The 15056-nt window shown below is 44.7% G+C and overlaps 1 protein-coding gene across 1 annotated transcript in view; it reads right to left on the reverse strand.

Moving 5' to 3' along the window:
- LOC124593933 (serpin B6-like) overlaps positions 1-15056 on the reverse strand; it is a 220069-nt gene that overhangs the window by 23131 nt on the left and 181882 nt on the right. Inside the window, exon 7 of the mRNA XM_047132282.1 lies at positions 6059-6200. Coding sequence (XP_046988238.1) covers positions 6059-6200 — 142 coding nt within the window. The remainder of the gene's footprint in view (positions 1-6058; positions 6201-15056) is intronic.

Raw genomic sequence — 15056 nt, forward strand, 5'->3', positions numbered from 1 at the left:
CTGACGTTGACGTCATACAGTACAAACACGCCCTCACCAGATCTATATAACGCAATACTGCCTAGCCAACAGCAGTAACTCCACCCTGGATGTCATCCTCGCTTCCCCCAACCTCCTTGGTCGCATCGCCGCGGACGTCCTCCATCCCATTAGCAGTGACCACCTACCCGTCCTTCTCACCACCTCCTCTGCCCGTGGCCCCCTTCGTGCCACCCGCCACGCTGTCCCTTCGAAGTCCACCGACGACTACCGCCATGCCGACTGGGATCCCTACCGGGATTCCATTGCCTCACAGTTCGAAAGCCACCCCCACCATCCCACTAACGTCACCCATGCCTCTTCCTTCCTCCAGAAGACCATCACTGACGCTGTGGAGGCCCACGTTCCTACCAAACTCATCCACCCTCACCGCCCTACACTTCCTCCACAGACCTTCCTCCTTCTCCATGAATCCCACAAGCTCTATCGCTCCTTCCTCCGCACCCGTGACCGGGATACACTCTTCCACCACCGGCAATTACTACGACACATCCGCTATCTCCTCACAGCAAAGAAACTACGGGACTGGCGCCAGAAACATACATGCCTCAACCCCACCCTCACTGTCAACTCCTCCAAGTACTGGTCAGCCTTCCAACACCTTACTAGTAGCCATCCCGCCCCGCATTACCCACTTCTCCACGACAACCGCCCCTTCCCTGACAACCTCAGAAAGGCTAACCATTTTGCTTCCCACCGCTCCGAGGTCTTCTACGTTCCTGACAATCCCCATTTTGATCCCCACCATCCCCAAACACACTGATATATCTCTCCCACCACTCTCCCCCAGTTTCCAGTACTTGGATCAGTTACCCCCTTCACATGTAAGCACTCCCATTACTGCACATGACATCAAACTCGTCCTCTGCTCCAAACACAACACCGCTCCTGGTCACGACAGTGTCACCTACTCCCACCTCAAAGAATCTTCCCCCTGTCCATCCTGCCTGCCCTTGTTACCCTGTACAACGTCCTCCTCTCCACCGGCTTTTACCCTGACCTGTGGAAGAATTCTCGTGTTGTGCTGTTTCCTAAACCCAACAAACTGCACTCTGATACCTCTTCCTATCGTCCCATCTGCCTCACCTCTGTGTTCAGGTCTTAGAGTCCATCCTCTCCCACTGTATTCATCGCTACCTTAACCAGCACCACCTTCTTCCCCTTACCAAGAGCGACTTCTGGCCCTCCTTCTCAGCCGACGACCAGCTCTATAATCTTACCAATCTCCTGTCCCTCTAACTTAACTCCTGTCGCTCTGCTATCTTTGGTCCCCTCGGCCTCCAGAACACCTGTGACTGTATCTGGCATCCCAGGCTTCTCTTCAAACTCCAGACCTACGCTCTCCCCATCAATTTCCTCCATCTCGTTGCTTCTTTCTTCTCCCATCATCCCTCCTCTGTCACTATCCACAATATCAACTCCTGTACTTCCTATTCCAACACCGGCGTGCCCCAAGGCACCACCCTTTCCCCTCTCCTCTGTCTCCTGTATACTGCTGATATACCCAAACTTCCCCCACCTGATCATTTCCTCCAATTTGCTGATGACACCACCTTCCTTGCGGTCCCAACATACCCACTTCGACCAGTTCACTGCCTGATGCAATCAGTGGCTCCTTCGCGTCAACCCTTCCAAGACCCAGGCAATCATCACAGATCGTACAACCCGCTCCTTCCAGCACTACGATTTTTACCTCAGCATTTATGATCGTCCTATCCACCTCACTACTGCCCTAAAATACCTTGGCCTCTTCCTCAACCGTCACCTCACCTGGACTCCCCATCTCCTTATGATCCAAGCCCACAATAGACTCTGCCTCCTGAAACTCTTGTCTGACGACATGGGGACTGCATCCTACCACCATTCTTCACACCTACAAATCCTTGATCCGCCCTGTCCTTTGTTATGCCAGTATTGCTCGGATTTCTGCCCCTCCAAGATCCTATAAATCCCTCCAAATCCTAGAACGCCATGCACTCCACATCGCCTTTTGTCCATTTTCCATCCCCCACTTGCATCCTCTATGGCTTCATCCCCTTCCACCATCTTCTTTTCCTCGAACACATCTGCACCCTGTAGATCGTCCACTGACTCGATGTCCCCACCTCCTGGTGTCCCCACTCCTCTCCACTGCCAGCCTATTGCCGCGTCTTTACCATTGTCCTGCCCTCTCTCCACTCCAAGCCCTCCAACTCATTTCCCAACGCAACTTCCAGCACCTACCCCTCCTGAATGATGAGCTTCGTCCTGATATCTATTGCTCCTACCAAATCTAATCCCACCTTCCTCCTCCTCCTACTCCTCTGGGCTCCCTCCCCCCTCTTCCCTTCCCCAAAGCAGTTTTCCTCTCTCCTACGTCTCCCCCTTTCCCATGACCACCTTCTGTGTCTCTGCACTTCCTCCTGACTTGCATTGCCTCATCCCCTGCCCTGCCCGTCTCCTGACTCTTGGTGCATCCCCTCTTTTTCTTCTCCGAGCCCATCCAGCCCCCTCCCCTCCACTGCTCCTTCCTCTCCCATCTTTTATCCTCCTCTCAGGCCTCCTGTCCCTCGGCAGGTCCCTACCAGGGGTTTTTCTTCGCGTGTGTGTACTGTCACTTACAGTGGCTTTTTAAGTGTCTCTCGCACTGTGTTTTTATACTATGGGCGACTTTTCACTTGTGTGACTCCAATGCATTCTAAGTGCCCCAGAATCGCCAACTGTGCTATTTTAACTTTATGTCGACTTTTTTAACTGTCTCCCAATGACCGTTCTTGTGTTAGTGTATATTTTAACTTCCATGGTCTCTGTTTACTGTATTTTTGTATCCCCTTTTTCGACCCCTTTTCATGTATAAGTTCTCATTTTTATTTTTTGCAATGCCACTCGGCTGAAGAGCGGCGGGTTGTGCCACTGCCAGCCCTCCCCTGTCCATGTGGGGCAGGGGCATGAAATTACATTAAAGGGAAAAAAAAGCCAACAGCAGCAGTTTCAGCGACTGAGGTCTACTGACTGTTCTAGACATTGTCAGTTTCAGCTGATGGGTAACAGCTCTTCAATTTTAATTACATAAATTACTTTATTTTAAGTCACTGACTTCTTCATGTAACTAGGACGATTTCTATCTTTCACAGCGCTTTTCTGGATGACATAAGACCAGGCCGTAACCCATCATCTTAATAAAATAACCATCATGATCTAGACTGTTTTTTCGCTGATTTTATATTTTTTTTCCTTGTTTTGGTGCATACCACCTCCTCCAAAACTATGGAAAGCGAAGAGCTTGCAGCAGAAAAGATGAGTTTCACGCCAGCGAAGGTGAACAAGTGCTCATAACACTTAAGGAATGCATTTTAGGGCCCATGTTTACTAGAAATTTTTTCTCGTTTTGGTCCATACTGCCTCCTCCGAAAGTTGCCTACCCCACATTTTTAGGAACAACAGGACGAGTATATGTATTCCACAGTCAATTATCGGAACGATTTTTGGTTATAGCCTTCGACTCGGTCGTTTCGGAGCCAGGGTCCCTTACGTCCAGTCGATACTCGTTTACTCTTGACCATCATTCATGAATGTTTGTAACATCACGGTGGGATCACCCTGTATAGCTTAAACAGTTGCACGTATGTATTTTTTGACAAATATGTGAAACAATTTTATTGTTGTAACGGATGCATGCGATAATAGACGTAAAATAGTCCTACCTTATTAACTGTTGATTACAGTATGTCTCGATATATTTCATCACGTAAAGCGCCTCTTTCTAGTAATTAGAACTGTTGTTACTTATCTATGAAAAGTAACTTTTCCTCGCGTGAAGTATTTCGATTTGGGCAAATACGCTTGGCATCATAATCCGGTCTTAGAGCGAAATGTAAGCAAACAGCGTTATACCATAAGCCATGTGACAATCCCACTTTGACGTTGGTGACATCCGCAGTTCACTATGCTCACTCCACATACAGGGCGACTATAATTATAGTTAAACCACTGTAGAAATAACATCGTAGGTCAGAACGGCGCCAAATTGCAATGGAATGTTATCGGAGAATGGGGGAAAACGTATGGCAGAAGAAAAATAGTTACAAAATGTAGCAATAGATGGCACTGTAAGCATCATAATTTAATAGTGGTCGACTACAAATGACAAATGAATCGTACAACAATGCATAAGGTGTACGTCTGACATTAAACAAACTGTACTACTCAGTGCGCATGGATGTACAAGTGTGTTACTGTTAGTTACGTAAGCTCATCCACCACGGCAAGGTCATATCACATCGGATGAGAAAAATCGGTTTTTGTCCTGAGGCCAAAAACCGCATAAAAATCATTAATCAAATCGGTTTTTAATTGTCCTGAGGCTAAAAACCGCATAAAAATCATCAGTCAAAATCAAATCGGATTACTAATTTCTGTGTGACTGGCGCAAAACATGTTCAATATGCTGTTCACCGTTTTCTGCAACAAGTTGAAATCGAGAAACAGCATGTTCTACAACTGATCGAAGTGTTTCCGGGGTCACGTTCAGAATGTGTTGCGCAGTGCGAGCCTTCAATGCAGCTAAGTTTTCAATCGGAACACTAAACACATCATCATACAGTTAGCCCCACAGCCAGAGGTCACACGGATTAAGATCAGGTGATCGGGACGGCCAGGCTGTAGTAAAATGGCGGCTGATAATTGTAGCATTTCCGAAATGGGGGTTCAGCAGTTGCTTAACTGGATTTGCAGTGTGCGTAGGTGTGTCATCTTGCATAAAAATGATGCCATCCACACATCCACGCTGTTGGAGAGCTGAAATGACGTGGTTGCGCAAAAGACCCTCATAGCGCTTACCAATGAGGGTCAGATAACAGAGCCGGAAGCACCTGTCTCTTCGAAAAAATATGGCCCTGTGATAAATGACGCCGTAAACCACACAGTGACCTTTACAGGATGAAGTGGTACTGGTTGATTTGTGTGTGGTTTTTCCTTTGTCCGTATTCGACAATTCTATGTATTGACATATCCTGTCAGATGGAAGTGAGCTTCGTCTATCCACAAAATCTTCCACTGCCAATCGTTGTCCACTTCCATGCGAGCAAGAAATTCTATGGCAAAGGTCTCTTGTTGGCATGTCAACAGGAAACACCTCATACGCATGGGTCATCTTAGCAAAGAAGGATGCTTCGTAGGATTTTACGCACCGTGCTCTCGGGTATGTCCAATGTTGGGGCAATTCTCCGTGCTCTACACGTTTGCACACCACCACTCATCTCCTCCTGCATTGCTGTGGCCACTGCTTCTACTGACGTCGAATCAATTCGTTTCCTCCCTCTACCAGGTTGCACAACAGAAGAACCCGTCTTTTCGAATTTCCGAATCATTTTCTCCAGACCCACGGTAGCCATCGGACCAACGCCTTTTCTCAAACCCTTCAATGTCCGGAACTTCTGCAGAGCGACGTGTGCACAGTCATCATTCTTGTAATACAGCTTTACAAGCAGAACGCGATCCTGCATTGAGACATTCATGGCGAACGTCGCAGACGGGAAAGGAGGAAAAGCCGTGTACCCAGCTTGTTTATACCAACTTCAATGGGTCGTGCGCATGACAGGTGTTTCAATTTACGTTTTTTGACACATACAGCGCCATCTATTGATCAATTTTCACACTATTTTTTCTTCTGTCTTACGTTTTGCCCCTTCTCTGATAATATTCCATTGCAATTTGACGTCATTCTGACCAGTGCTGTTATTTCTGCAGCGTTTTGAAAGTTTAACTTTAATTATAATCACCCTTAATATCTCTCTTCTATGTTTCGAATCGTGATGCATGAGGGTAAAAGCGGCAGAAAGCCACGGTTTCCTAACATCTTCTGATGTGCACGCTAGAGTCAACTGTGGCAGTCTGAAGAGCTAGGCTCTTGAACTGACGCGATTGGGCTAAGTCATACTAGTGCATGGTGTCCCTTTGTAATCAGAAACGAGAGCTGCAAGCTAAATACATTTCGCGATGTGTTCGCCCCCTCTTGGTAGGCTAAGCGCAATGCACTCACCTGTTGCCGCTGCGGCCTCCGTCCCCTCCTCGCTGACTTCAATGAACGCCTTGTGCAGCACTTGATTCACCACCAGATGCTCCTTATCACTGATGCCACTGAAGTTGGCCTTGTTCACATCGAACATGGACCTCATCTCGAGCTGAAACACGCCGTCAGAAAATTAAGATTACTTACCATTCCACCGTGAAAATTACGGCGTTATTATTTGATAGCTACAGGGACACAAATCTGTTAACAGCTCCATATAAACTCTGTGCCAAAATTAGTACAAGGTGCCTGAACACAATTAGTGAGTCGCGTGTAGTATAACAGCAGCACGATTTTGAGGAAAGGACGTCCTTGTAGCGACTGGGTGCTTATTAAAACAAATAATTATTCATTGATTCACAAAAGCATTTGAAGCGGAGGCACAAGCTGTGGGAAATAATGCAGCAGAAGTAATGTAAGCAAACTGCCACCTGTGCTGAGAACTTGGAGAGAAGATGCCCGGATGCAGTCTTTGATCTATGCGCGAGATAATGGTGCCCCCCCCCCCCCCCCCCCCCCACCACCACCACCAGTGAACTATTTGTAATTGACGCAACTATAATTGTCTGCCAAAGACAAACAATACATGTTTTAAGTGGTAGCACAGTTTTAAGTATTTGCAGGCAACAAGTTCCAGAGATGTCCTTCAACAAATCTAAAATAATGACACTTCAGGGGATAAATCCAGTTCCTTCAAAAATGCAATTCACAAATATAATAGAGCAGATATGAAAATTTAACTATTTGGGATGTCTGAAGATCTGAGAAGTAAATTAAATAAATTCTATATGAAACGAGGTGCTATAAACAGAAAGTTCGCCAATAGAACAAGAAAGAACATACAAATTAAATTTTAGCAAGTGATGCCGCCGCTTGCGATGTTATTTGGCAGAGAATTGGAATATGAGTATAAAGGTGAAGAGACCTATTGAAACACACTAAATGAAATCCCTGAGAAGAATGGCTGGGTATACAGTTAGCGATAAAGCAAAAATGAAAATGTCAGGAAGAAATTAAAGGTATTAAATATACTTGGCGAATAAAATTAAACATTAATAAAAACAAACAAGAACTCAAAAGTAAGTGGGACTAGCACCTCTTACGAATGAAAGACAAACGCTATTCCGTAAAAATTGAAACGCGAGGACACTCATGGAGTTCCAGTTTGCACGGAACGGGGCTATTCGGTCCACCGTGAGGATGACCGTAATTATTTATTGGCGCCCTTTAATACACTGTATGACAAAAAAAGCGAAGCCGCAGAAGACAAGGCCGAATGTTGATGTAACTTCGTTCATGTGCTCATCATCATCGTATATGTAAATCATCATAGTTGTAATTTCATCTACATCATACTCCGTAAGCCACCCGACGGTGTGTAGCGGATGGCGGAGAGTACTTCTGGCGCCACTACGTAATGCCCCCTTCCCAGTTCCACTCGCGAATGGCATATGGGAAGAATGATTGTCGGTAAGCTTCCGTATTGGGTCTAATTTCTCGAATTTTCTCGTCGTGGGCATTACGCGAGGCGTCTATGGGAAGAAGTAACATGTTGTTCTACTCCTCCTGGAAAGCACTCCCTCGCATTTTCAACAGTAAACTTTCCGGGATGCACAACAACTCTCTTATGTGATAGGTGGAATCGTCACCAGAGAGCATTAGTGTCGGTGTTTACTGTTGTTACCAGGTCTGGTGTAGCATCGAAGGGGCGTGAAAAACGTCAGATGTCGAATAATCGCTGTGAAGGACACGGAGATGCCGCGTAGTTGTATGAGACAGCGTTATCAGCACCTACCAGCAGGCCCACAACAGGATTCGTTTTTGGTTTTCAAGATTTGAAACCTCATATGGTTTCGCGAATTTTCTTCTGCTGTTTTCCATCAGCTCTTTTACTACTGAAACTCCTTTCACTTCACTTTCAGCCATAATCAAGAATGTATAATATTAAAGTAGGATTTTAGTGCTAGAAAATTTCCAGCTGGCCTAGTTGGCAGAGTTTGGAAGTGATCTCATTCTGTCTGGATCTACATTTGGCCGGCTGATCGAATCGTCCAGTATCCAAATTTTTGGGTCATTCGGATGTGACAGTGGCCCGATGTTGGACTGTTTGGGAACGTGAAAGCAGCAATACTCGTCGACAGCGTTCCGCTCGATAACGTCTGGCCACCAAAAGGAAAGATCGGCATGTCGTGCACCGAGCTCACATCGCAACTCCTTCTCACCTGCGCCTGCCTTCTGGGAACCTGTGATGGACACCCTTGCAATATTGTCATCACGCACCATTGATCGGAAACTACCCTTAGAGCGGGGTAAGGAATTACCGTTTCATGAGTAGGATGGTGTTAAAATCACAAGAGAAACGGCAACTTTTGAAGTGGTGCCATGTCCGAGAAGCGTAGATTGCTGATGAATCGCGGTTGCGGAATGCCCTGGATGGACATCGTCGGCGAGTACAGCAGGGACCTGGAGAGAGGATATATTGTTCTGATGTTACGGTGTTACTGCTAGTGCCTCGGGGTGGTGAGTCGAGCGACAGTGCCATGGTACCGTTTTTCAGCAGGACAACGCTCGTCCATGCATGACACACGTCTCCATGAACTGTCTGCGTGGTATTGAGGTACTCCTGTGGCCGGCAAGACCCCCACATCTGTCCACGACAGGACACGTGCGGCACCTGCTCGGATGACATCCCTGCCCCAGTGCCAGTATACACCGGCTGCCTCAGGAGAGGATACAACATTTTTATGACACCCTACCCAACCGAATCAGCGCATGCTTCCAGGCCATAGGAGGTGTAACGTCGTGCTAATAAGTGGTTTTGTGCTGCCACGTTCTTTGTAAATTTGATGCGATTTTGCAGTCGCGTTTTGACGTAATATCATAAACCCTCTCGACCTATGAAATTTCACTGCGTTTTCTCCTCCCGTTCCGGGAGCTTCACTTATTTTGTCAGGCAGTGGTGTAATATAGTGCACTGCTGTATATCCGCAATAAACTGACATGTCTACATTGACTGGAGTAATAGGCGAGTACGATGTTGAAACTTCCTGGCATATTAAAACTGTGTCGGATCGAGACTCGAACTCGGGACCTTTGCCCGTCGCGGGCAAGTGCTCTACCGACTGAGCTACTCAAGCACGATTCACGACCGCTCTTCACAGCTTCAATTCTGGCAGGACCTCGTCTCCTACCTTCCAAATTTCACAGAAGCTCTCCTGCGAACTTTGCAAGACGGGCACTTCTGGAAGAAAGGATATTGCGGAGATATGGCTTAGCCACAGCCTGGTGGAATGTTTCCAGAATGAATTTTCACTCTACAGCGGAGTGTGGCTCTGATATGAAACTTCCTGGCAGTTTAAAAGTGTGTGCCGCATCGAGACTGGAACTCGGGACCTTTGCCTATCGCGGGCAAGTGCACTACCCACTGCAGAATGAAAATTCATTCTTGAGTAGGATGTTAGAGTGTCATGACTGCATGCCCACTCTCCAAATTAGGTCTTATTATAGAGCTCCAATACATAACAGGATTTTAGGAATTCTTTGTTGACGATAATTCTAATTGAGAAAAAGATTAACATTACTAAGGCAAATATAAAGTGGACGAAAGGAAGAGAGGAAGACTAGAGATTCTTTCTATGATGACATATTTCATTAATGAATATGATACAACTTGAAACTTCCTGGCAGATTAAAACTGTGTGCCCGACCGAGACTCGAACTCGGGACCTTTGCCTTTCGCGGGCAAGTGCTCTACCAACTGAGCTACCGAAGCACGACTCACGCCCGGTACTCACAGCTTTACTTCTGCCAGTACCTCGTCTCCTACCTTCCAAACTTTACAGATGCTCGCAGGAGAGCGCACACTCCGCTGCAGAGTGAAAATCTCATTCATGATACAACTTCATTATTTTTTTTTTAATGGAGCCATTCTAAAAGTCTTCAGAAATGTCTGCAAACAGTAGAACATTAAATTTTTGCCGTCAGAATGGCTGTTCTCACTGAGAGATATTCTATGATATACCTCTTTCACAGATCTAACTTCAAATCACTGGGAAAGAATAAATTGAATATGGGGATTGCAGAGCGTTACTGCTGCGGCGATTTAATGGCCCACCATCAGCCGGATGTTTACACCACTTTCAGAGGGAATAGCTACGTGATGTTTACGCTGTTATCGACGGAAACCTGTTTGGTCGAGATAAGAGACTCGTCACCGGTTGTGAGTAGCACTTCTGAAGTGTTGGCTGAAGTGCAGTGGAACCACCGTCTCCGTAGGCCAGGTTTCTTTTGAGAAATGCTGAAATCGATACAGAGAGTGTCGCTGGTAACATAAGCACTTACAAGTTATGCGAATTTTAAATAATAACCAGTTGCGATTAAATATGGTAATACTAAAATAAGAAAATGAGTTATCATATACTGATAGACTGACATAGACAAGACTGCAAGATTTATGTTGAATAAACTGATAATTTATTCATTTAATCATTTCAGAGAAAAACGTAGAGATGGTGGCGCTACAATAATTCAACGTAACAAGAAATAAAATAAAAGAAAGTCCAGTTGCAGTAACCTAGTGTGAATGTGTAATTTGAATGGTAGCAGAATCCCTAGATACCTCTGAATCATCTCTGGTCCTCAAACAGAACAGAGTCCAACAGTACTTTTGAAACAGGCGCAAAATAATCGCGAACTCATAAACGTATACATTGTCCACTACAGTGGTCATTTTATTAAACTTTTCGAAATTATCAGTAGATTCACGTAATCTACTCAGTATTAATTCCAGATTAGCACGTAAATAACATTAAATTTCTGTAATGCCATCCTATGAACTTCACGAGTTGTTTTAAGTTCCCACTAATTCCTAGAATAACAAAAAAACCATTTTCCTCAGAATTTATCTGTCAGCGAATTTTAGAGTATAAGCGCGGCTGATTTTCGCGCAAAAACCAACACTTTAGCGCGCTGTCAGCTCTTTGACGCATTACCTGAAGACTGCTCTGCACCAGTGTTGACTACTGAATGCCGTTCCAGAGAGTGAGTCCATAACCCGGAATAACCGAGCAACTGCCGCTCGTGCCAATCACATCTCGCTTTATATCGACAAAATGCAGAACTGGAATACTAACCAAGTCACAAATTTGACATATGATTTAAAAGAAATTTTTCTCTTCCAGACAAAACACAATTTTCCGTATATAAAGCTGCAGACACAAATAATTAAAACGTGTGTCTTCCACATACTTGCTTATGACAAATAACAAAGAAATATACTTGGCCAGCGCAGTTGACGCATTGTCTCGCACTAAATCTAGTGATGGTATCAAATCTTATGGAAAATTTACCATTTTTAGGTTGTGTATTTTTAATACTACCGAATTAATTTTTAGTCAAATGAATCAGAAAACAATTCTGAATGTAGACAAATATAATACGGTTATGTGTAGAGAGCTATAAGAAGTGCTGTACTGCGTTCACTTGTTGTGTGACTGTGGAGAATATGATGATCTGACATATTTACAGAACTAAAAATATTTGAAGCATGAAATAATGCAATAAACAAGGTATAAATGTGGATTTTTTTAGATGACAGCTACAGTGCTAGGCTGCTATCCAACACCTAGTTTGTCACGATCGTAAGAGTTGTTCAATGGTTAACAATTTTCAATGATTTCCGTAAGGGCGCTCGTTTACTGTGTCACCTAACTTCTGTAGTTTTTGTGATGATTGTAATATTAATGTGTTAATAAATGCACCTCAGGGCCATGGATATCTTGATATGACAGGGTTTGTGTTACAATGAAACATCGAATTTCTTTTGAATTGTCGAGTATTTCACGGTAGTTGCAGCTACCTCCACTTTACAATGTACTCACACAGTAGACCAGCCGCTTCCTCCAGCTCCTGCTTCTTGGGGGAAAAACCGCCGCTTAGCTGCCACAGTGCATTCGCGTGTTGGCCGTCCGTTAAAGTCCTTCGCCCCAGCCCATTCATCCGATCCAACACTGACTTAAATCTCTACGACTTAAAACTTTCACCTAGCTCATATCTCGCTAGCATACATGCTTCGTAGCAACCATCAATGAGATTTTAAAAAATCACCAACAAAAATGTGATGGCACATGTTAATCCATTTACTGTTTTCTCAGTCTATGGTTTCATTTATTTTATGGGTTATTTGAATGTACTATTTTTTTTACCGGTATTCGCATGACTCAGCATATGTAAAAAAGATGGAAGATACAACATGATATTCATTAAAAATAATAAACAGCATTCTACAAATTCTAACAGTTTTGTCACTAACAAAATGTCCTCTGTGGGCATCAGGTGTTCTCATGGATATCTGATCATCTGTTAAACATTGTTCCTGGTAAGAAAAGTTAATCTGAATTACAGTTAATACAATATTTTCTTTAGTACAAAATATGTAAGTCTGAAGTCTAACACACAAACATGACCTTGTCGCTTAGTCTGGCGGCACAAGTTTCCTCGGAGAGAACTGTTTGCTTCCAGGTGGCGGGCCGTTTAAATGTCGCAGCAAGTAATTTTAGCCCATGTTTCCGTGTCTGAGCTAATAAAGGGTTGTATCACTGAATCTGACTCATCGAGATCCGTATTCTGGTAGCAAAAATAGCGTAATTTCATAAGAAAAGGGTGATAATAGCGTCTCGTTTATTGATAAAGTTCCGAGAAAGCATTTTTCGTTTTTGCTTCATGGCCCCCTGTCGCTGTTAGTCGAGGTTTAGAGAGCTTACAAATATCTTTAACAGATCAAATGTAACTTGGTGTGGTGATGATGATGATTTATGGCGGAGGTCGCTAAACAGCAAGGTCATCAGCGCCCTTGCGTTAATGATGTACCGAAGAACATTGTGAGATTCTATGGAAAAAGATTAATAAACCTGAAAAATACGTTTCATTCCACCACAAATATCATAAGGCAACCCCAGAAACTTCAGAAAAGAAAATAAAATTCCAACGAGACACAGCAGAATAATTAACTAAATTCATGGCTGAAATACCTGTAACGACACTTTTAACAAAAGACAGATAACCTTGGCTGGATGAGGACATAGAAATAATACGTGAACCAGCCACTCTGTGATACATTAATATCTCACATCCAGTATTTTGGGAAGAATTCCAGACACCACACAAAATCTTAATAAACGAACAACACTCGCCTCGTTGTCAGTTAAAATAGAGGGAATTACCCAGTTCAACCCTCAAGTTCAATGAACAATATCCACTCTAAGCCAAGCAAGGGCTGCTTCTTCACACCATCGCGAGCGGAAGGGGTAATCCATAGTCGCACTGGAGTCTTTATTATTCCTCACTTCCAGCCACTGAACTTGCCGCCAACGTATGACCTTCCTGGTCACAAACAAAGTGACAGCCCCCAGGGGACTGAACAAAGAGCAGGAGGAGGAAGACAGCAAGCCTCATTAGCAGCCGCATCAGCGAGTTCGTTTCCCTGAATCCCTATGTGCTCCGGAACCCAGCAAAAAATTATTTCTTTGTTTTATCTTTGCAAGGGAAGGATCCTGCACCTGTGGCACCATCCGATCTGCTGCATACATCTGTCCAGTAGCGAGAAGGGCACTTTGAGAATCGGAGCAGATGATAAATTTTTTGTCACGACGCCGTCTCATCTGCAGGATAGCGAACAGTTCCGCGTAATAAACTGAAAGTAACTTGAGGACACGACTTAAGGCTCCTAACATCGTGCTACAAATAAAATGTTAAATCAATCCAGTCTCTAAAGTAGAGTATGTAGGTAATACACTGTCGTGCAAAACGTTAGGACGAAGATAACTTTTGTAATTTTTGCATTATGTCTCATTGCTAAGTAACACAACTGGGTGAAAGTTTCACCATGCAAAGAAAGAACTGCTACAGTACAATCCAGTTCCGAAGGTAACTGATAGAAATACGCAGTGAGATGAACAAAACTGGCACTTTTATTAAAAGACAATTACACGGAGATCACAATGATTCATCATGGTCCACTAGACATTCCAAAAGGCGGAACGTGATTCTGAATGGGGTAGTGATCACCACATACGGCAATGCATGTACTGCAATGCGCTCTCATCCTGGTCACAAAGTTGGTAAGGAATTCTTGTGATAGAGCGTTCTCTTCCGTCATCACCGCCGTTGACAACTGCCATATGGTCGGGATTTAAGTCTGGGGGAACGAGCGGGCCATCCATTCGCCGAATATTCTCTCGTTCCAACAGTTCTTGCTCTGTGCAATCGCGAATTGTCATCGGTAAAAGATGAAGTCAGACCGAATGCAGCTGTAAAAAGACGCATGGATACGTTGACGGCCGTGCGGTTCCAGACACTTCAGTCCGGAACCGCGTGACTGCTACGGTCGTAGGTTCGAATCCTGCCTTGGGCATGGATGTGTGTAATGTCCTTAGGTTAGTTAGGTTTAAGTAGTTCTAAGTTCTAGGGGACTGATGACCTCAGATGTTAAGTCCCACAGTGCTCAGGGCCATTTGAACCATTTGATATGTTGACCTCTACCATCCTCCAGTGCAATACGCTCACAGGTCAACGTTATTGTGACACTGTACTCCATTCCCATGTGCGCCCTTTCAGAGGTGCATTCGGCTTTTAATTCGTTTTTGTGGATAACATTATGTGACCACATAAAACGGCGCATGTGCAAGACGTCTTGGAACGAGAGAAGATTCGGCGATTGGACTGGTCTGCCCGTTCCCCCGGCTTAAATCCCATCGAGCACCTGTGGGAACCATTGGGAGACGTATTACGGCACATCCACATGTGTACCAACACTCAATTCCTAAGCTTTGTCCGCAGCTCGTGGTCGTGCGGTAGCGTTCTCGCTTCCCACGCTCGGGTTCCCGGCGGGGTCAGGGATTTTCTCTGCCTCGTGATGACTGGGTGTTGTGTGATGTCCTTAGGTTAGTTAGGTTTAAGTAGTTCTAAGTTC

The sequence above is a fragment of the Schistocerca americana genome, chromosome 2 (genome assembly GCF_021461395.2).
Source record: "Schistocerca americana isolate TAMUIC-IGC-003095 chromosome 2, iqSchAmer2.1, whole genome shotgun sequence".
Classification (NCBI taxonomy): domain Eukaryota; kingdom Metazoa; phylum Arthropoda; class Insecta; order Orthoptera; family Acrididae; genus Schistocerca; species Schistocerca americana.